We start from the raw sequence: 23,837 nt of genomic DNA, 5'->3' as shown, positions 1-23,837 counted from the left end.
TGTCTGATAGGCTTAGTGGATGGTCTTTTGCCCACAGTGGCTGGGAAGATGCTACTTGGCTTACTTCTGTTTTATGCTAGAAAGGCAATAACTCTCCATTGGAAGAAACCTCCTGCCTCTACTATTACTTACTGTAAACAGCTGGTTAATAACACTCTACCACTTTACAAAGACACTTATGCACATAGAGGTTGTGTTCAGAAAGTTTACAAAAATTTGGGCAAAGTGGCTAGAAGATATTGCCACTGCGTAATTATCGCATTGCTTTTGCTCTGCCCTGAGGTTGACTGGGACTAAGAAGTATCTATTCTGTGCCTTATACTGTGGGAAGGGGTCCCTTAAGGGTTACTTATCTTTTTGAGATACTGTACTAGCACGAGCCACACACGGTTTAATTTGGACACATTTGTCTTGTTTGTTTTATCTTATTTCATTTTATTTTGTTTTCTCATGTGCTGTAAGTACTTGCACCTAAGGTTCTTAGGCTTGCCTGCTCCTGCGTGAGCCAGGCCGCCTATTTTTGTGACTGTAGTGTGTTTTGCACCTTTTGAAAACAATAAACAGTTTTCTAAAACAATTTTTTGTTTAAAGTTGAACTGTAGCTAACTGCTTAAAGTGGAACTAAACTCTTCTGTTCTCTACAACCAATGAAGTTGCCATCTTAGCTTCTGCTTGATCTGCAGGCTATATGCTGCAGCACATGACATTAGCCATTTGATTGTTTGTCAGTTCAGTTGTGAACACAAGCATCTTTGACAGTTACCATTCATGGTACGCCTAGAATGTAACTGTTTAGGGAAACAGTTAAATCGATTTGTTTAGTTCTGCTTTATAGTAGTTACAGCAACTGTTTGTTTTCCTTTTGGGATAAAGGTTTTCAATAAATTAATAAAAACACCCTGTCAGTGGTAAATTTGTTGAAGGGAGTTGAAAAATAACAGAGTTACTGGCAGGTAAGCTGCAATATAGCAAATTTTTGTTTTTGGGTTTAATGGGGATGTAAACCTTGTTTTTTTTAACTAAAATAATAAACCAGTTTATACTTATCAGCTTTCTGCAATTGTATTGCATAGAACTCCATTCTTTCATGTTTTCTGCTGGTCATTGACTCACAAGGAAATATATTGAGGAACAAGATTATAGTCCTAGAAGTTGACTATAAAAGTTATTAGCGGAATCTACCATTTTCATATCCTCACGCATTCCCTTCATAGGAAGCTTGTCTAGAGAGAAATATGGGCCTACCAAAGCTGTGCATCTAAAAATATTGGTTGGTTTATTACTTTCTGAGTCATCTGTCTGAATCAAGTATGTACAATAGGTCAGGAGAGTTAGAAACTGTCATCTACATACTTGTTTCAGGTCAGTGAATCAGAGTATAGAAACAAGAGCATCAACACGGTAGCTAGGCAGTGACATTTGGCTGGACTTACCTTTTCACTTTATCTATTAAAATCAATTAAATGTTTCTTGAGAAGATGCCACACTGTATACCAGTATTTAAAAAACAAAATGGATTTCTGCATTTAGTATTCTTGTTTTAAAGAATAAGTGTACATTCCAAATAGATTCACTTACACTTCTGCCTATCCCCCCCACCACCATCATCACCGCCTCCTATAATAAGTACTTATCATCTACAGTGTTCCAGGGTGGAACCGGTGCTGAAGTGTAAAGATGTACCTGACTTGGCCTAAAAAGTTTCTGAGGTAACAACTGTGGTGATGAACATGCACCTGTGTTAGTTTTCAAATCTGTCTTTAGAACTCCCAGGTTGTACCATCTACCCAAGTTATAACATCTACCCAAGTTATAAGGAGACCCTGCCCCCTCCTTATAGTAAGCCCTGTCATTTAGATTTCAAGTTCCAAAACTTTATTGCCCAGTTAAGTTCTGCCATTAGACAGTAGAGGCATAGCTTTTTGTCATTAGGGGTAAGGGGTTAAATCTCAACTTAAGAAATCAAGGCTCCTTACACAGCCTGATCCTAGGATGTAAAGGTGCTCTGCAGGCTGCAGCCCAATACATGCTTCTGGGTAAGAAAAATGTTTCAGGTGTGACCTCTTACTGCATGTGTGTACAGGCTCTATGGGGGTTGTATAGTAAAACTGCATGGTGCACAATCTTGTGTAGCTGTGCATAGTAACCAATCAGCTTCCAGGTTTTATTTCCAAAGCTTAATTGAACAAGCTGAAGTTAGAAGCTGATTTGACTACCATGCCCCTCTGCACCTCATTCTGAAAGCTCCAGTTTTAGTAAATCTCCCCCTATGTGTTCTTCACCTAATCAGGTGTGATAATAAATGTGATCCTTTAGAATACATATACATAAATTAGGATAGATAAAGTCTGGTAAAATAGATGAGGATATGTCAAAAATAAAAAAAGAGGAGTTGAGAAATGTGAGGAATAAAAAGCCACAAGAAATATCCATATAGTGTAGCAGTTTAAAGGGTAGTATTAAGCATAAATATATATAGTACAATACTCATATTTAAGGCTGCTGAAAGCCAACATGGAACCATATTTTTATCATTATGAATGGTATTATCATTGATTATATATGAGTTCACATATGTACTGTCCTGTAAGTCCTATTATATGCCTCTTATGTTTATTTTCAATCCATCAAGATTTCCCTTGACCCTTGGTTCATATATCCATGTTTCTGCGGGCCGTGTTTTGCGCAGACACCAGAGCTCATTCATTTGAATGGACTCCCGTGCCCCAGGACAAGCAGGGAAGAAGTCCCTGCACTTCTTCTGAAAACACAGCCCGCACGGGAACCTTGATTCCCAGTACGGTTGCGATTTCCAGTGCGGGCGGCGTGCCATTAGAATTAATGGCACCCGCCCGCGGCTCCGCATTCATCTGTGTGGGCGGTATGGCTGCATGGATTTTTGTGCGGATCCACATATGTGAACCTAGCCTGAGTAGTAAGTCACACCATAATCAGATATAATCTACACATTATTATTATTATTATAATACAGTATTTATAAAGCGCCAATAGTTCGCTCAGCGCTGTACATTACAAAAGGGGACAGAACATGTGACAGAACAATACCAATACAATGCAAAACATGAGGGGATCGAGGGCCCTGCTCTTTCGAGCTTACAATCTAGGAATCTGTGTCAAACAATATTCAAGGCTTTTTTTCAGCAGGACCATGGGATTTTGCAGTTCTGGCATGGGGTGCTGGGGTGTTCAGGAGGGCCTACTGATGTTGGCTGCTGGGGCATCTATTGACACTGGAGGAGATCTATTTATTGTGGGGGTCTATTGTTGCTGGAGGGAAATATATTGTTGCTGAGGGTCAGTTGTTGCTGAGAGGGATCTCCTGTTGAGGGAGAGGTCTACTGTTGCTGGCTTCTGGAGGGTCTATTGGTGCTGGCTGCTGGGAGATCTGTTGTTGCTGCAGGGGGGTATTTTGTTGTTGGTGTGGTATTTTGTTTTGTGGGTTCATTGTTGCTGGGGGGTCTATTGTTGCTGGGGGGAAGGCTCTGTTATTTCTGGGGGATAGGGTCTATTGTTGCTGGCTGCAGGGGATCTATTTTACTGCTTTTCTTGTTATCATTAACCAATTTCATACAAATGATACTTGATTCTGTATTATATAAAAGGGGCAGTACTGGGAGGTGAGTAGGGGGTTGAACCAAGGGATGGTGCTCGGAGGTAGGTAGGGGTGGAGACTAGGGGTGACTCAGAAGGGAGGCGTTCCTATACCTATTCTCTGAGAAAAAAGCCCTGACGATATAAATATATACATCAATGATATTATTTACATCACCAATACGTGTTATACCCACTATAGCTCTCCCCTTCTCCTTAGTCTCAAAAATGTGTGCATTTCAAGCCTTGATTGTATGTCTTGGCTCAGCTAGAGAGGAAGGTTGCAGAAGCTTTATAATGCTGAAATTCATAGTACTGCAGCTGCACAGGGAAAAAGTAGAGAAAATTGATCCTACCTGTAACCCCCTTCTTCTCCTAGCAATTTTGGCACCCTAGGACAGGGACATATTACTTCCTACATATTACAGAGGAAGTGTTCTGTGGTCACAGGGAGAACTTGGTACAGTATGAACTTATAGTAGTGCAGCACAGATAGAGAGCACAGAAAGTTACCTGATCACAAGATTTATGGCAGACTCAACAGGTATCTTTTGTATTTATTGAACAGATATCACAAAATTCTCTGTATTGTACTCTTTTGTATATATAACAGTAAAAAGGGAAACAACCAAATGAGTTTGTCATTAGGGTTTCCATACATTTTAAAACATCACAATCTCATGTACTGTATACCTGAAAATGAATCAGTTCCTTTTACGAAACTTAAAAAAAAAAACTAGAAGTGTTGTTAAATCAGGAAATCAGTCTGGAAAATATTGCTCTAGGACTCAGATATTCAAAGTCATTCATCTGGCTCTATTACTAAATGCCTGTATGCAAACCATGCTGAATGATTGAGTTTGCAGAAGAGGTCTGAAAAAAAAAAACATTCCTTTTATTATTTATGTGTAACTCATGTCTATGTTCCGTGGTTTGTCTAAGGGATGGGCTTTTGCTCCAAGCTAAGCTTTAAGCAGGTTTTGTATTCCCATACAAGTCTATAATAATATAAAGCCTGCTTGAAGCATGTCAACTTCAGGTAAAAAGCACTTGTCACTGAATTCTGAATGCTCCCAAGCATCTCAAACTGACATCTATCTGATGCTACTTGCACAAACCCAAAAAGCCAAGGGCACAGGCCCTTAAAGTGGAAATTAATCTAAAAAAAAATTAAAACAGCTGACAGGTAGGGTCTCTTCTGTCATAACTGCTTTTCCCTGACTGTCTACCTGTCTTATATACTCACCTGTTCCCGATACAGTGAAATCTTGGCTGTATGTTTTCCTTATTGCCACACACCTGCTTGTCCAACTCTCCACCAGCCCATGCATGCACTCTGGGATCTCCATTCAAATACTGCACCAGGTCACCACCAATGACTGTGTAGAGCTACCCTCAACCAGGGTTGCTAGTTTATTGTTCCAGGTTCTATTCCTGCTAGTGCAGTAGCCAGGCAAACAGCAACTTCACACACTGACCCTAGAAACAGTCCATATAAGTTGCCTTTTTTAAGGTTTATTGCAGCATTAACTTGCATGGGATATAGGGAGCTATGGAATACTCTGAACTCCAGCACTGCAGAATGTGAGGACTGCTATATTTCTGGCTACTATGAACAAGATTCTGGCTGTATTGCACAGCCTTAAACTGCACTGTACTGTCTCTCAGTAGAATCTGTACAACTACTGGCTCCTCCTGGCTCTTTGGACACTCCTGGTTGTCTTGCACAGCTACTGACTGCTCTATGCACACTTAGCAGTATGACACACTGCCTGCTGTCTTGCATAGCTTCTGGTGGTGCTGAATTAAGTTGCTAGATTAAAACTCCACAAGCACATCTCCACAGTGTAGCAGGATCAAGTACTCAGTCCCAAAAAGTGGAGAGTCACTCTCATTCTCCTGGCTCTTTCCAGACTATAACCCAGACTCTCTCATTTTTGGTAGGACCTCCAGCTAAGCCTAGCTGGGACCTTGACATCTACTCAAAGGACTCCTTTGCCTATCTGCCCCAGGGGTACAGCCCCCAGCACAGGGGTCTCCTCCAGAAGGCTGGACCCTGAAACTCTCTCCAAGCTGCCAGGCCCCAGAGTATTTATGGCCTCCACCTATTGGACACACCTCCCCAGAGATTGGCTGGAGATCCATATATATTCAGGTTTCCTGCCCTGCTCTTCCTCCCACTATACTTCTAGAACTAGGAGGGTGCTACATCTGCATATCTTTCAGCAACTAGAGCACATGTAACCCACCTGCTGATCAGTTTGCAGAATACTGTTCTTCACTTATTGCTTTTTCAGTGGGTGTAGAAAAGAATCACCCCCTTTAAAATAATCACATTTTGTCGCTTTGCTGCATGAAATGAAGACTGACACAGTTTTTGTTTTATCCAGTTGTATTTACTCAGTGCAACTTACAACATACAAGTGAAAGCTATAACACCAACATGTCAGAAAAAAATACAAAAAATTCAAAAACAGAATCACTGAGTTGGAAAAAGGATCACCCCCTTTTGCTGAACTACTGTTTGCTTTAATTACAGCTTTTAATCTGTTGGGATATGTCTCTACTCACTTTGGACATCTAGACAATATTTGCCCAAGTTTCTTTTCAGAACTACTCAAGTTCAGTTAAATTTGATGGTGACCATTTGTGGACTGCAGTCTTTAAAGTGGTAGTAAACAGTGGCTAAAAATAAATAAATAAATCCCCTGCAAGGTAAAGGCATAATGTGCTAGTATGCATTGCATACTAGCACATTATGCAAAACTCACCTTAAAATGAAGAGCTCCAGCAGTGCACTGTCACCGTTGTAGAGGCTTTCATCTTTACCCAGTCCTCCTTCCGGGTTCGTGAGCTTCGGGTATGCCGTTCCTTCAGAGCGCATGTGCTGCTGTAAGAAACACCCAAATAACTCCTACACGGTGCACGAACATTCTTTTTACCTATAGGTAAGCTTTATTATAAGTTTACCTGTAGGTAAAAAGTAATAAAGTGGCTTTTTACTACCACATTTAAGTTATTCCACAGATTTTCAATGGGGTTTAAGTCTGAGCTCTGACTAGGCCATGCAAGGACATTCACCTTTTTCTCCTTCAACCACTGTGTGCTCATTTTTGCTGTGTGCTTTGGGTCATTGTCATGTTGGAAGGAAACCTTCTCAGACAACTTTCTGGCAGAGGGCAGCAAATTTTCCTCAAGAATGTGACAGTATTCTGCCCTGTCCATTTTTCTTTCTATCCTAACAAGTGCTCCAGTCCCAGCTGCAGAGAAACACCCCCATACCAGAATATTACCACCTACGTGCTTTACTGTAGGAATGGTGCTATTTGGATGGTGAGCTGGATTGGATTTCCACCAGAAGTTGAGGCTGAATAATTAAATTTTAGTTTCATCTGACCATAACACCGTTTTCCATGTGGCTTCAGAATCTTCAAGGTGTGTTTTGACAAAGCTCAGTGGTGACTACATGTGGCCTTTCTTGAGGAGCGGCTTTTTTCTTGCAAACCTCCCATACAAGCCACATTTGTGGAGAATTTTTGATATTTGTGGAGAATTTGTGATATTGAATTTGTGGAGAATTTGTGATATTTGTGATACTGAATTTGTTGAGAATTTGTGACATGCATAGTTACATAGTTAGTCAGGCTGAAAAAAGACAAATGTCCAACTAGTTCAACCATATAAAAAAAAAGTTAGAATCCTATACCCACAATTGATCCAGAGGAAGGTGAAAGAAAACAGCAAAGTATTATCCAATTTGCTCCTGCATGGGAAAGAAATTTCTTCCTGATCCCCCGAGAGGCAATCGGATATTCCCTGGATCAACTTTACCTATAAATGTTAGTATCCAGTTATATTCTGTGTATCTAGGAAAGAAGCCAGGTCTTTTTTAAAGCAATCTACTGAGCTAGCCAGAACCAACTCTTGAAGGAGTCCATTCCACATTTTCACAGCTCTTTCTGTGAAGAAGCATTTCCATATTTGGAGATTAAATCTCTTTTTCCTCCAGACATAAAGAGTGCCCCCTTGTCCTCTGTGATGACCTCAGGGTGAATAACTCTACACCGAGTTCACTATATGAACCACTGATGTATTTATACATGGAGATCATATCCCCCCTTATGTATTATACATTATTATTATTATACAGTATTTATAAAGCGCCAATAGTTCGCTCAGCGCTGTACATTACAAAGGGGGACAGAACATGTGACAGAACAATACCAATACAATGCAAAACATGAGGGGATTGAGGGCCCTGCTCTTTCGAGTTTACAATCTAGGATATACATGGAGATCATATCCCCCCTTATGTATTATACATGGAGATCATATCCCCCCTTATGTATTATACATGGAGATCATATCCCACCTTATGTATTATACATGGAGATCATATCCCACCTTATGTATTATACATGGAGATCATATCCCACCTTATGTATTATACATGGAGATCATATCCTCCTTATGTATTATAAATGAAGATCATATCCCCCCCTTATGTATTATACATGGAGATCATATCCCCCCTTATGTATTATACATGGAGATCATATCCCCCTTATGTATTATACATGGAGATCATATCCCCCCTTATGTATTATACATGGAGATCATATCCCCTTATGTATTATACATGGAGATCATATCCCCCTTAATCTTCTCTTTTCAAGAAAGAATAAATTCAATTCCTTTAATCTTTCCTCATAGCTGAGCTCCTCCATGCTTCTTATCAAGTTGGATGCCCTCCTCTCTACTTTCTCCAGTTCCCTAATTGCACACAATAACTATTTTTGTCATAAATTCCTGTAACTGCTTCAGAGTTGCTGCTGTAGGCTTCTTGTAGCCCCTCAGACCAGTTTCCTCCAGGCTCTTTCATCCAGTTTGAAGTGACTTCCTAATCCAGGGAGGGTCTGTGTTGTACCAAATACCTTCCACTTCTGAGTAATAGACTTCACTGTGCACAGTGGTGTATTTAGGTTTCATGCTGCCCTAGGCAACACAGAAATCAGCCCCCCTCCCCCACAGAGAGGTCCTGACACTGACCAACACCGCCCCCCCCCCCCCACGAAGAGAGCCTGATATTGACCAGCAACACCCCAGACCTACCCCCACCCAAGAGAGCCTTCCACTACCACCGCCCCCCCCCCCCCCCATACACTGGCCACCCCACCCCCACCCCAGAGAGAGAGAGAGAGAGAGAGAGAGAGAGAGAGAGAGAGAGAAGACACTCGCCTTAACAGCTCCGGACATCCCCGGGAATGAAAGTCAGGCTCTGCATACACCATCAAGCAGCCGCAGCCTCTCTTGGGTCCCCATGCAGCATGTGCCCCTTCTTCCATCCCTTCTTCTGGGGGGCAATGCTGCCCCCTGAAAAATACCACCCTAGGCAAATACCTTGTTTGCCTTGTGGTAAATACGCCCCTGACTGTGCATCTAGACATTAATAAAGCCTTTGAAATTTTTTTGTATCCATCTCCTGTCTTGTGCCTGTCCACAACTTTATCCCGAAGATCTTTTGACAGTGCCTTGCCACTAAGAGTTGATTGTTTGCTTCAGTTGCACTACCAAGGATTGAAATGCTCCAGAAACGCTCTTTTCATGCTGCACTAATCAAAATGACCATAGCTGATCACAGTTGAAAGTCAGATGGCTTTGTGTGCCATTGAGAAGGTAATTAGCTATACCTGGTTGAGTTTACAAGTTATTTTTAGGAGGGGGGGTGATCCTTTTTCCAATTCAGTGATTTGGTTTTTGGATTTTTAAAAAAAGTTTCTGACATGTTGGTGTAGTATCTTTCACTTGGATGTTATAAGTAAATACAGCTGGATAAAACGAAAATTGTGTATGTCTTCATTTCAGGCTACCAAGTAACAAAATGTGATTATTTTAAAGGGGGGGGGGGGATAATTTTCTATACCCGCTGTATGTAGTTACTGATTTTGTGAGTATCACTATGTTTTTTGAATTTTGAAGGCAGCATTTAAACAAGGTTTCATTTTCAGTGGCGTGTCTTGCCCAGAACTCCACTGATCATTGTTAAAACAGTTAAAGTGGTACTAAAGCCGCATAAGTAAAATCAGTCTATGTATGCAGTAAAGCATGCTGGTTATACTCACTGTGGATCCTATGGAACATAAGGGGTTAATCTTCCACATTGTGTAAAAGGCTGTTTGATCCTGTTTTCTCCGATCCTCCCCTTCTTCTTCTGTCCCCAATCCTTCTGCTAATATCACAGAGCTTTAGTACATGATCTGTGCTCTGCACATGCTCAGTTTAGTGTGTATGGGTGGAGAGGTTTTTTTTCTATTTGGGAGGGTGCATGTGATCAGCACAGGGCTAAACAGTGCTATTCAAACAGAGGGTCAGGGGTTATGCAGCCTCATAGGACAGTCAGAGCAGAATTGAAAACTCCTCCTACAATATTTAACCAGTGCTCGGCAGGACACTGATAGAAGTCACTAGACTGCTATATACTGCTGATGAGAAAAGGTATTTACCAGTTTGTACTTACTAAAATAATTGAATTTCCATATTGTGTGTACTGTGGGAGACCAAATATATTGAATATAGGGTCCTGGATTTAGTAACACTTTAACCTTAGATTGTACACCCCTTGAGGGTTAGGGACTGATGTGAATGTACAATATATATGTAAAGTGCTGCGTAAATTGACGGCGCTATATAAGTACCTGAAATAATAATAATAATAATAATAATTGGTGGGAGCTCTGAGCATGGCACCTCTACCAATAAGCAGCAGAGGAACAATTCCTTTTATGCCTTTTTGCTGAAAAGTGGAATAGCTCTTAGGAATTTCAGTGTAACTATGTAGGATTGTAGGAAAACGTGGCTGTGATTGTCACTTTGATGTACAGATTCTTCCACTTGGATCCATGCAGTTGTTGCAAATCTCCCCTGGGCTCTGCTCCCTCCCAGATCTAAATTTCCTAAAAAGGCTTTAGGTTCCCTGGGTTTGCTGGAAAGTTTGAGTCCAAGAGAGGGAGAGGCAACTCAGATGCAGGGAAGGGGAGGAGGGAACGTTCTTGTTGCCAGAGAAGAAAATAATGAAATCATATCCCTTGTGTGAAGTGAGATTTCTTTTTCCACTAACAAAGAATCATTCCCTTATCTTTCCCTGTCAGTGGGTACATTTCAAAGCCATTGCAGGTCTGGGCCACAGGGGAAGGAGACTTCAATCCTGCGGACATGATTTAGTGACCATGTTGTGATTGCATCCTCTCTACAAAGTGCCTATGGCTTTTCTGTTGATCATAGACTGTTTATATATTCTAAACACTACAACCCTCATGGACATATATGTGAAAGTAATTAGCCTAATGTAAATTAACTTATTACTATGTGGTTATATTTTAAAACCACTGTCCCAGGGGCGGACTGACCATTTAGGCACTCGGGCACTGCCCGAGGGCCCGGAGTCAGTAGGGGGCCCCATGAGATGCCCCTGGTACCTTTCATAGGCTTTTTTGGGTGTGGTTTGAGTGTGGGCAAGGACACAGGGGCCCCATGATTTCCTATTGCCCGGGGGCCCCATGAGTTGTCAGTCCGCCCCTGCACTGTCCTAGGATTTGCCTAGTAGTGCTCTGGTTGTGCTTCACTGCTCCCCTCTGTCAATGGAAGTCTACCAGTCCAGACTGAATTACTAAAAGCAATGTGCTGTCTGTGTGCCTATGGTCTTAAAGCATCACTAACTCCCCGGTCACATCAAAGCCGATTTTGAAATCGTGCAACTTACAGTGAAGTCGCACGATTTCAAAGTCGGGTGACTTGCCAATTTGAGGTGCGATTTGCAAGACATCTGACACAGATGTCTATGCAAATCGCACCAAAAGTAGTGCATGCACTACTTTAGAAATCGGTGCGGCTCTGACCAAGTCTGGACTGCACTGATATGACCGCTCTAATAATGGACAATAGGGTGCGACCTGGCATACAATTTGCAAGTCGCATGGCATGCAAATCACATGCCAAGTCGCACCCGATGTGACCGGGGGGGGTAAAGGAAAATCTTTATTTTTTTAGATTTGGACAAGGTGGAGAGGGATCAGAACACCTGTCAGGTTTTTATTCCTGTCTGCATTCTCATTAGGGAGATTTACCTACTCTATTTGTCCTGTTTACTCTTGTCACAGAGGGTAAATGTAAAGGAACATCCCAAATTTTCAGTTGTCAAGAGCACAAGAACAGGGGAGGACTCTTCCAATAGGGACATTAGTTCTGGTTACTCCAGTGACAACCAGGGATTCACTTTCTGTGTTGGCTATTTGACAGAAAGTGAAGGGAAATCTTCCCAATGGTACAAGAATGGCAAAAAACCTGGGAAGGGTTATACATGTCCCTTACGCTATCAATAATAATAATAATTATTATTAGTATTATTAATAATAAAAAAATTCCTTTAGTTCATTCACCAAAAACTGCCTATGCAGATAAGAGTCTGTAGAAAAAAAAACAAACTGTGTGGCTCTGAAATTGGATAATTCCCTTGCTATAGGTGTAGGCCATTTATGTACCTCAAGAAGCCTGACTGGAATACTCCCAGCATATTGGTGAATGAGGTCTAGTCATTACTGTTCACCTCCACCATCACAGGAATGAGCTCTCAAATGCTGACTGGGGAGAGAGGGAACATGTAAGGGGATTTGAATAAGAGAAAGAGCTCACTCCTGTGATGGTGGAGGTGAGCAGGAATGACTAGGCCTCTCTTAGCAATGTCCTGGGAGGACAGTCAGGCTTCATGAGGTATGTAAATGGACTACACTTATAGCAAGGGCATTATTTAACGTTAGTCAGAGCTGCATAGTTTGATTTTATCTACAGACACCCCTTACCTGCACAGGCACTTCTTTGGTAAAGCTGAAATAACCCTTTAGGCCTGGTCCACACCTATGCCTTTTTAAGGGCTAGTTCACACTAGATGCAGTCCAATACGTTTTGTTTCTGCATCAAAAATGCATGCATAGTGTTTTCCATGTTTTCCAATTGCCCTAGTTCACAATAGTTCAGTCAGTTCCACTCAGTTTCCGATGCAGAAAAAAAGAAGAACATGCTGCACTTTTTCTGTACTGAACTGTACTGGAACATAGCAAACTGCATAAAAACTTCACTGGAACGGAATGTGGTGTGAACCAGTGGTGTATCTGGTTTTGTGCAGCACATAAATCGGACACCCCCCCTCCTCGGCAGAGAGAGCATGACACTGACCAACACCAGACCACCCCTGCCCCATCCCCCCCCCCCACTCAAGAGAGCCTTTCACTGACAGACACTCACCTTCACAGCTCTGGACATTCCTGGGAATGTCAGTCGGGCTCTGCATACAACATTAAGCAGCCCACAGTCTCTCTCGGATCCCAGCTGGTCCCCATGCTGCATTGTCCATTCTTTGGGGGGGGGGGGGTTCAAATGCCTTATATATGTCCCGTCCCTGGTGTGAACTGTAAGCAAAAATCTATCCAGAATGCATCCGAGTGCATTTTTGTGGTGTGAACTGTCCCTTAGTGCATTTTGCAGAAGCACACTGCAGTCCATTTAACATGGTTTGCAATGGGACACGTTCACATCTATGCGTTTTCAGTCGCGGTGTTTATGGGTGAGGAACTTTATTCCTGCAGCAGATTGCATTTTTGGTGCAATAGAATTCAATGGGACCGCACCAAAAATTCAAGTGTTGTGTTTTGCATTTTTTTTTTTTTGGTCAATAAGAAATTGAGTATGACTTTGACGTGACTTTACATACACTCTGTGGCACTTAAGTTGCATCAAAGTCGAATCAAAGTAGTGCAGGAACATTTTCAAAGTCGCTGCTGCTTTTAAAAGGTCCCTGCACTACTTTGATGCAACTTTGATGCGACTTTCAGTGCCAGAGAGTGTAAGGTCACATTCAATACTTTCCTATTGGCAAGTAAAACGCAAAAGGAAACAAAAACACATCTTCAAAAATGCAAAATGCGCCAGACAACTGCATATAGGCCATAAACCCGGCCTCAAGGAGAAAAATACTGGGATCATGTGTGGAGCTTAGAATGTATCTAAGTGATCAACTACAAGCAGCAGCTGGAGACTAGATATAGTTACTTTCTAGGTAAAAATAGAAACAAAGTGTCAACAACACTTGACTCAATCTATAAAATTATACAACAATTGATATACACATACAGTATATTGTACTTGGACATAAAACACCTGAAAAGGTATCTCTATGCAAAAACTTTTGTTTTAATTTTGAGTGGGGAGGGTTAGACATTCTGCCTAGTTTTTATTGTAGTGTTGATCCCCATTTAGTTAAGTTACAGGTATTTATGTAGCACTGTCAGTTTACACAGCAATTTACAAACACATATATATTGTACATTCACATCAGTCCCTGCCCTCCAGGAGCATACAATCCAAGGTCCCTAACTCACATTCATACATACACTCATGGGGGCCAATTTAGACAACTGTCTATACGGGAAATTCTACTAATTTGGGAAGATTTCTACCACTTCCCCTTAGTAACTCTGGGACAGGAAAGGAGGGGGGATTTTCCCAATGGTACACATACAGCCAGGGGCGGACTGACAACTCATAGGGCCCCCGGGCAATTGGGGCCCCTGTGTCCTTGCCCAAACTCAAAAAAGCCTATGAAAAAGGTACCGGGGCATTTCATGGGGCCCCCTACTGACCCCGGGCCCTCGGGCAGTGCCGGAGTTTACAAATGGTCAGTCCGCCCCTGCATACAGCAATAAGGAAATTTTCTAATTATAATAAAAGGTCCGAACATTGAAACCGTATCCAAAAATCCCAACCGGTAAGGAGTGATGGTAATGGTATTTATTTGTGTTAACACAGAGCCAAGCAGTATTAATCCCAAAAGCAAACATTATCTTGCAAATTACCAATTCTTAGATGTGATGGTTGCATTAGTTTTCTTTATTATGTTTTCTTTTCCTTATTTTCACCTTTTGATCTAGACAGTAAGTCTGTTGTTTTTAAAAAGAACACGCTGTCCTGCAGATGTAGCAGTTAGATGGTTGAGACAAACCACTTGCTACTGACAAGGGGAGCTTGCAGTGATCAGCTTTTATTTATTTATGTAAAACCTTTCTCCCAAAAGGAAAAAAAATGTTTTATGTAACTGCTTAAAAAGTTTTAGCTGCAGTTTGGCTTCAATTTATTAATATATTTAAATCTTCTAGTCACTGCATCTAACAGTCCCCTCCCCCTAGACCAGTGGTGGGCAACCTTTTTTTTCAACTGAGCCAAATCTCGCCAAAACCACGATTGAAATTTATTTTGAGAGCCACATTTTTAAAACTGAAAATACATCTCCCATATAGTAATTCATCCCCCATATAGTAATTCATCCCCCATAGAGTAATTCATCCCCCATAGTAATTCATCCCCCATATAGCAATTCATCCCCCATAGCAATTCATCCCCCATAGCAATTCATCCCCCATATAGTAATTCATCCCCCATATTAATTCATCCCCCATAGTAATTCATCCCCCATATAGTAATTCATCCCCCATAGTAATTCATCCCCCCATAGTAATTCATCCCCCATATAGTAATTCATCCCCCATATAGTAATTCATCCCCCATAGTAATTCATCCCCCATATAGTAATTCATCCCCCATAGTAATTCATCCCCCCCATAGTAATTCATCTCCCATATAGTAATTCATCTCCCATATAGTAATTCATCCCCCATATAGTAATTCATCCTCCATATAGTAAGTCCCCCCCCATATAGTAAGTCCCCCCCCATATAGTAATTCATCCCCCATATAGTAAGTCCCCCCCCATATAGTAAGTCCCCCCATATAGTAAGTCCCCCATATAGTAAGTCCCCCATATAGTAATTCATCCCCCATATAGTAAGTCCCCCCTGTGTCAATTCACTTTCCTTTGCTCCGCGCGTTCCTCTCGCCGTGCTTCCCGCGCCGTTCTGGTCTTCAGGGCGGACTGTGAGAGGAGAGGAGTTCGTCACGCTGCCCCGCCTACATCCTGGCTGCCCCGCCTACATCCTGACAGCTGCAGAGTCCTGACTTTTGGGGCGGCCGCCCGAGAGGAGGGAGGGGAGCGGGCGGCCGTCCGAGAGGAGGGAGGGGAGGGGAGGTGAGGGGGCGGCCGCCCTGCACACGCCCGTCCGAGAGGAGGGAGAGGAGGGAGGGGAGCGAGCGCCCGGCACACAGAAGAGCCGCATTTAAGCTTGTAAAGAGCCGCATGTGGCTCGCGAGCCGCGGCTTGCCGACCACTGCCCTAGACTGACAATGCTGCTGTCCAAAGGAGCCCTTGTACTCCTTTATCCAGAGTGGGAGCACTATAATACAGGAGGTGTGCCACTGGCCAGATCACCAAGTGCAAACAGAGGGGAAGAAGCATAAAAAAAGAAAACTAATGCAACCACCACATCTAATAATGGGTAACTTGCAATATATGACATTTTTGGTTGTGAGTTTAATACTGCTTTAAGCTAGCCATACATTTATAGATATCCCCCTTCCCCCACTGCTGGGCTACTGTATTCTAACAGCCATGAGCATCAGCTGTCAGAATACCTGAACAGTGCCTGCAGCTGATCAGCTGCAGGTGTTGTTCTGCCAACAATTTTCAGCCTGGCTCCTCTGACAAAAGACCATTGAGTAATCAACTTTTGCTGAGCTAGCAGGGCCACCCACTGTTAAAGGGCTCATGTACACTGCAGCTGATAAACTCATGTTTAGGTTGCTGTTCAGCATTTTTTTCAGCAGCCCCTGAACTCTCCCTAATGTTTTCCTATGTGTCCATGTACACATCGTCGTTTACAGGCAGTTGAGTTTACAGTCATTTTTTTGAACACAGAAAACTTGGATTCAGAAGATTTTATCAGCGTTTCAAACGCAAAATGCTCGTAAACACGTGTAAATGCGGCTAAACGCGTTTATGTTTCAAAATTGTTTTTTAACTCTTCCATTTCCAGATGCTGTCCAGAGCCTTTTTTCATCATGAAAAATGCATGCAAAGCATTTTCCCGGTACTCAAATGGACCTGGTACACCATACTTTGAGGTTTTGCATGAAAAAAAATATGTTAGACACTGCTGCAATAATTTCTGCACAGAAATGAGCTGGAACACATCCAAACACCACAAAAAAAAAAAAGAGACAGCTAATCTGAACAAATACTGCTCTATCTGCTTCTGCTCTCTCTATTCCTTTCAAAATGTCTGAAATAGTTAATTTTTTTACTGTTTTTCAGTGCTGGAAGGTCTCCTGAGGTTATCTTTAAAAAACTCTTCTAAATGCAAACGCTCACAAACGCACATAAACGCGGTATGCAAACGCGGCTAAACAGACTTTTTTTAACCTACGTTTTCCAGCACTCAGTTTCCATCATTCAGAAGTGTACTGTGTACATGGGGCCTTAGAATTTTGTTTGGTTCCTCTGAAACAGCCGAAAATGTAGTGTATTGCTAGCTTCTGGCATAGGATCTTCTTACTTGTTTTCCCAGAATCATTGGGTTAATGTAGAATTGATGTCTTAGGTCTTAAAGAAATCATATACAACCTGTTTGTAGTTATTATAAATTAGATTCCTTTGATCTAGTAAAACATGTGTAAACATGGATGTTATAGGTACAGTGTACTGCACATCAAGACTTCAAAATCTTGGTGTCAGAGACACATAAAATGGAAGGATTAAAGTATTGCACCTGCATCCCTGTCACTGTAAGTCAAGAATTGTGGCTTCCAGGGCTTGAGCGACCCATTTTAGGATGAACAGATATATTTTTGCTTGTATATGACCAAAAAAGTCAAAGTGAAAATTGGGCTTTTTGTCATGGAAGCTAACCAACAGTTCATCTGACACATACTTCAAAGTTGGAAGTTTCTACTTTTCTTTGCTCCAGTTCATAAATACGAATTGATACAGTCTACATACCACTTTTCCTGTGCTGCTTTAGTCTATGTGCTGAGCAGGTGTCACGGTGGATATTTAACAGATCCTGGAGAACAGCGTGCTGGATTATTAGAATCCAAACTTGCTCCAGCTTAACCAAAGTGAGGATCATGGAAATATAGAAGAGAAAGTACACCTATTAGGCTTTAATTACATTTTAATAAACATTTTGCAGTTTTCTGCAGCTATTGGCTTGCTCTCCATCATCATGGAATTATTTGCTGTCCAGTTCTGCATAAACTGTTTATGTCTTTTCTTATGACAAAAAAAAAAATGTTACCGCCAACATATTTTCATACTCAAGTTAATTTAAACAGTACTGCTGAAACCAGATTGGGCTAATGCAATAATGCAGCCATATTACCCATATTATCCAATGAGATTTGAATCTATTGTTGTCAGGCTAAGAAAGATAAACACTGATTGGTTCTTGAGCTTATTAAAAATTTCTAATGAGAGATTTCTTTCCTGTGTTGATGGGGGAATCTCTCCCATGGAGTCATTGTGTTCTCCGGGGGGGATTAGGGGATTAGGGGAAGCCGTCTTTTACCAATAGAACAATTACTGCTGGTTGTATCAATCAACTTGGGTACATTCCGCCTGCCCATACATAGTTCAAATCTTGGCCAGTCCCTATGGTGGGCTTTACAGGTCATTTTATTCATTTTTATAAAAATATCTTCGGTCATAATAAATATAGATAAGGAATGTACAAATGACAAGAGGGAAGGATTATTTTATTTTCATACAGCAAGGGGTTCTTTAAAGAAAGAGTGGTCAAAACTGAATTAAACTCTGTTTTTTTTCTTTAATTAAATGTTCCCCCAGGTGGTTTATCCACAATGTGCTAGTATGCCCCACATGTTAGCGCAATATGGCAGACTTGCCTGTCAAATGAAGCCCTCCAGTGCTGGGCTGTCAGTGGTCCTGGGCGCTTCCATCTTCTCCTAGTCTTCCTTCTGGGTTCTGTCTGTTTGAGCACTTAAATGGCCAGGGCGTGATGACGTCACTCCTGTACACGTGCATGGAATTCACATCATCACGCCACAGAGTGATGCCATAAATGTATGCTGAGCTATGTATGCACAGCCAGTGTACATTACAGCTGACAGGCAGGAGGAAGCATTTATGACAAAAAAAGACCAATAGGGTTATTTCTGAAATAGAAATCCTACCTGTCAGTGATTTTTAAAAAATGTGCCTTTATCCTGCTTTAATGTCTATCTTAGCCCATGATCAAAACTGTAATATATTGTAACTTACCAGACTTTATATGTAGTGACTGTATTAGTTTTCTTTTTTCAGGCGTTCACATTTTTATTTTTACTTGGTGATCCTGCCAGTAACAAAAAAGGACTTGATTTTCTTACTATATTTTCTTAAAATACTAAAGGCAATCTATGGTCACAGTATGCACTTTCATTCTCTAACATCAGCATCGTAATAGAAATACAAACAATAGTTATTTTTGACAGTCCAATAAAAAGAATACAAAATCTCCTTTTATGTTGCCAGCTGGCCATCTATTTTCACAAATTCCTGGCTTCCCTTTCCAATGACTGCATATCCCAGGGTACCTTGCTGCCTGCAATCAGTGATTCCTATACTGAGTCCACCTCCTGAAACTCCTCCTCCCCGCTCCTCTTTAGTTCAGAATGCAGGCTCTGTAAATTTTGTGTACAAATGGAGAAACAGAAAAAGGGCGCACCGACCTAGTGCATTATCGTTTATAATAATTTATTAAAGAAACAAAAATAGGTATCATACTCACAATGGACATAATAACACAGGCATGTCAAACTGAACAAGGTGTATGATCCAAACAACATCTGAGTCCATACGATGGAACCCTGGATGACCAACTGTCTATACGGGAGGACACAACCTCTTCCTCAGAGCCCTGTGAATTTTGTGACACAGCAGTGCCTACCCACAGGGCATGGGGAATACATGTCATAGAATTCAAGGAAGTAAGTTTGTGGGGTACTTCACAAAGCAAGTTTACAAACTTCAAGATTGTTCAGATTAATAGGAGTAGGCTACAAAAAAATGAATTCCACATTTTCACCTACTGAAATCAAACGTAACGCTCCACCCTCCACTTAGGGATTTGTTGAGTTGAAGATTTTCAAGGCATCCATGACAGTCCTTGTAATTGAGACTTCATGCAGAAGACTATATGACACAGTGAATACCTTCCTTACCCCTCCCTCCTAGATTGTAAACTCCAAGGATCAGGGCCCTCCTATCCCTCTTGTATTGAACTGTATTGTTGCTGTATTGTCTCCCGTTATATTGTAAAGCACTGAGCAAACTGTTGGCGCTATATAAATCCTGTATAATAATAATAATACCTCTAAAAAGAAAGACTGAGTTGAACTTATATTTTGTTAGCCTTTAATGCATCCACTGTAATGAGTCTATGAGACTAAACTGCATCCATCTTTTTCATCTTGTTTCAGGTTATGACTTTCCATCGGTCTTGCAGTGGTTTGCTGAGCGAGTGGATCGCATCATCCTTCTGTTTGATGCCCATAAGTTGGAGATTTCTGATGAGTTCTCAGAAGCCATTAGAGCCCTCAAGGGCAATGAAGACAAGATCCGTGTTGTCCTCAACAAGGCTGACATGGTAGAAACACAACAACTCATGCGTGTCTATGGTGCACTCATGTGGTCCCTGGGCAAAGTGTTCAATACGCCCGAAGTGCTTAGAGTCTACATAGGCTCCTTCTGGTCTGAGCCACTCATGATTTCTGCCAACAGACGCCTGTTTGAGCTGGAAGAACAGGATTTATTTCAAGATATTCAGAATCTGCCCAGGAATTCAGCCCTACGCAAGCTCAATGACCTGGTAAAAAGGGCTCGGCTTGTTAGGGTAAGAATTTTATTAATTTTTTTATACATCAGCATGCGTAGCTCTTAATAGAGCACACATTGCAATCTGATTGTACCCTGTTAAAAAAATGCATTGTTTTGATTTGGACTGTGTCACGGATCCACCCACACGCCACACCCACAGCGACTAGCTAACCGAGACGCGCACGTGTGGCCGTGACTTGGGGTACGAGGGAATAAAAGGGAATTAACTTTGAATATATAAAACTGTATATAAGATCAGCCGTGATACCCTTTTACAGCCCACACTACCTTTGGCCACCACCACATGGAGACTCCACTCCAATCCTGCTGGTCGACCACACACTGGCAGATACAAATCTTACATACTGATGCACTGATTAGAGTTGAGGACCAGCTTAGTAATTACACACCCTTCTAAGGTCCCTCCAGCTACCTACAGCTTGAACCCCGGTATTAATCACCCTTCCACTGTCCACCCCCCCCCCCCCCCGCACCAGACACACCACAAAAGGTAGCCTGCCACCACCCAACAGTTTATCCACAGAACGGTCTGCTGGGACACCCCACACACAGATCTCCGTCTGGCCGATCTGTTACCTTTTACAATCTGCACGCAATCTGCCCACACACAGTGTAATTGCATACAGATTGGCAATGAGCTTGACCGAGCATTTAAAGGCACTAAAATACAATACAATCTAATCTAATCCAATCTAATCTCTCCAATCTAATCTCTCCGAAGATATGAGCACGTGCTTAAATACACAGAAGTCACTAATTTTAAGATTTAATTTCCTGAAAGTGGGCAGTGCATAAAATATGTACAAAATATAAAAAGTTACAGAAATACAAAAAGTACAAGAAGACACACAAATGACTATTCACTATAAAATAAAAAAGGAATAAAACAGAATAAACCTTTTACCAAGATCTATCCTGCGACTGGAGCAAGTCAGAGCGTCAGCAATCCGTCAGTCAAATCGAACTGCTCCATACGAATCACAAATGTTTTAATGTCCGGGTACTCCTTTTATGGGAATATGGACATGGGGGGCTGCTCCTGTACCTGCCCACAGGATGTTCTGGATGCCGACCTGCCCAAGTTCAATCGGACTTAGGCCGGCTTGAAACACCAAGTCGGGGATTGGATTACCGACACCAGCGCATCGGCCCGATCGCGACAGTACCAAACACCATTCGACTGTCACGATCCAGCGCCACCTAACCATTTCCTGCATTTTCCTGGCCTTCTGCTTAAACCACAAATGATTTTTAGTGCCGCTGTAGCCTACAGAATGCCCAAATAGAAGGGGGTATGTTCATCTCTCTGCAACTAATATTTTAGCTTTTATGAGAGATTAAACATACCCCTTTTGATGGATGGATATATCTTTAGCTCCCTGCGGTCATGAAGCCAGAATGTCTGGAGCCACTTCCTTTAAACCGGTTTCACCAGAAGGTGACAACCTTATTAACACAAAGGTGTCACATCCCCGAAGGCAGGCTTTTCAGCCTAATTGATGCCTCTGTGTCTGAGTACCTCTGGCTGAATATACATCCTTAATGATAATGGAATGTCCCTACAGAATATACATCTTTAATGACAATGGAATGTCCCTACAGTTACGATTACATATTGCTACTGATCACATCTTATCTACTCAAATCTGTACATTTATGTCACATGTACGTTATATCATGTCACATGTACATTACAGACTGTTAACACCAGAACATTGTGCACTAAAGCATTTACACCTAACATTGTAGCCTAGGGCATATTGCATGTTGCATATATTGGCCATTCTAAACACTTACAAGAGTGCTTTCAATACCAACTTTTTAAAAAATCTGACAATTTACAATTCTCATTTTGAGGGCATGTGGCCTAGTGCTGTTCAGGAGGAAGAGTGGACAACACGCTGTCCCAAATGTTGCATTTTCTGGCCTGCCAGGCTGCATGCAGGTGAGGGTTTGGTCTGGATTTTGAGGAGAACCCAAGTAGTGTTTTTCTTTTTTTGTGTGGTGCTCCCCTTCAAAATTTAAGGGGGAGGCCATGTTGATTTTATTTTTGTTTTATTTTGTGTTTTTTTTTTGTATGGTGTCCCCCTTGACATCCATACCAGACCCTCATCAAGGATAAGGGTGGTCTGGTATATATCTTTAGGGGAACTCCACATTTTTTTTTTGTGTGAGGCCCACTATTAACATAAGCTGTCATTTGCCAACAATAAAAAAAAGCATTATTTCGATATGGATGTGTCAGTTTTGTTATAGTAGGTTGTATACATCGTACAGCTTGTATTTTAATGGGGTTTGGATTCAGTATCTGGATTTTGCTAACCTCCGACGAATGTACCTGAACTGTACCCAGGTATATTTGGCTCATTGCTACTCTTCATAAAAAAAAAAAAAAATGATAAATTTCAATGAAAAGTTTTCATTTGTCTCAGTGATGGAGAGAACAACACAGTCTCTGTTCAGGTCCAGTTTTGTACTGTGCGGTGGGTCTTCAGACATCGGTCTACTTGGCTGATGGATGTATCAAGTTCTTTTGAAAGTGAGTCTTGGGGGAACTCCCTCTTATTGAGTCATTAAGCTAGACAGCTGTTGTTACACATATCTTGTTATCACACGTGTTTTATCCAAGTAACATGGGCACATGTTTAAAAAGGGAAGTGGATATATAGACCTCTCATTGTGAATGGACTGATATCCATAAACACACAGCATGGGCTCAATTAGCAAGGTCACACAATCACAGAGCAGGGAGCAATACTAAGGATGTATATGGCTCTATTAGCCATATTAGGGAAAATGGGTCACATTCGTACATTATAGGACTTGTTCAAAAAAAGGAGTGGTACAGCTAAGTTTCCAAAGCAGCACTTCAAGAGACATACATTTATTTAATCCGGTATTATAACTTATATTGTGTCAGTTTTTCATTTAATGGTAACTATCTAATCTCAAATATACCACTAACCCTGGTTGCAAGAGGGCATATTTACAAACCATTGAATGTTTCTTCCACCAAACATTTATTAGTGGCTAATCAATCACTATAATTTAAAATACATGTACCTGACAGATTCACCTGCAGTGACAATTTAGTGAATGCCAGATTCCCTGCTATATAGATTTGCTCCTGTAGATTTCCTGTGAAGACTAGCCTAACTTTATCTTGTGTAAAACATTAGTTAACAAAAGACAGTAGTGTAGCATCTTTTTGTGACTGCAGGTACCTGTGTTAGGCCATACATGGATCAAAATTGGGCTGACTCAGCAGGGACCTGCAAATTTGGATACATATATATGTGACCCTGGTTGTATACAAGTTGATCTATCAATTGACTTGTGTACAGCCAGCCTGTCAGATTTTTCCTGAATGATTAGTGCAGCCAGCTATAGC

The 23,837-nt window shown here is 41.5% G+C and overlaps 1 protein-coding gene across 1 annotated transcript in view; it reads left to right on the top strand.

Annotated features, from left to right (window-relative positions):
• Positions 1 to 23,837, top strand: part of EHD2 (EH domain containing 2) — an 81,863-nt gene that overhangs the window by 19,903 nt on the left and 38,123 nt on the right. The window contains exon 3 of the mRNA XM_089684234.1: positions 20,029 to 20,441. Coding sequence (XP_089540360.1) covers positions 20,029 to 20,441 — 413 coding nt within the window. The remainder of the gene's footprint in view (positions 1 to 20,028; positions 20,442 to 23,837) is intronic.

This window comes from Staurois parvus, unplaced genomic scaffold, assembly GCF_062004578.1.
Source record: "Staurois parvus isolate SC_StPar_1 unplaced genomic scaffold, SC_StPar_1.0 ptg000340l, whole genome shotgun sequence".
Taxonomy (NCBI): domain Eukaryota; kingdom Metazoa; phylum Chordata; class Amphibia; order Anura; family Ranidae; genus Staurois; species Staurois parvus.
The sequence above is the reverse complement of the archived record's forward strand: the minus strand, read 5'-3'. Positions and strand labels throughout refer to the sequence as shown.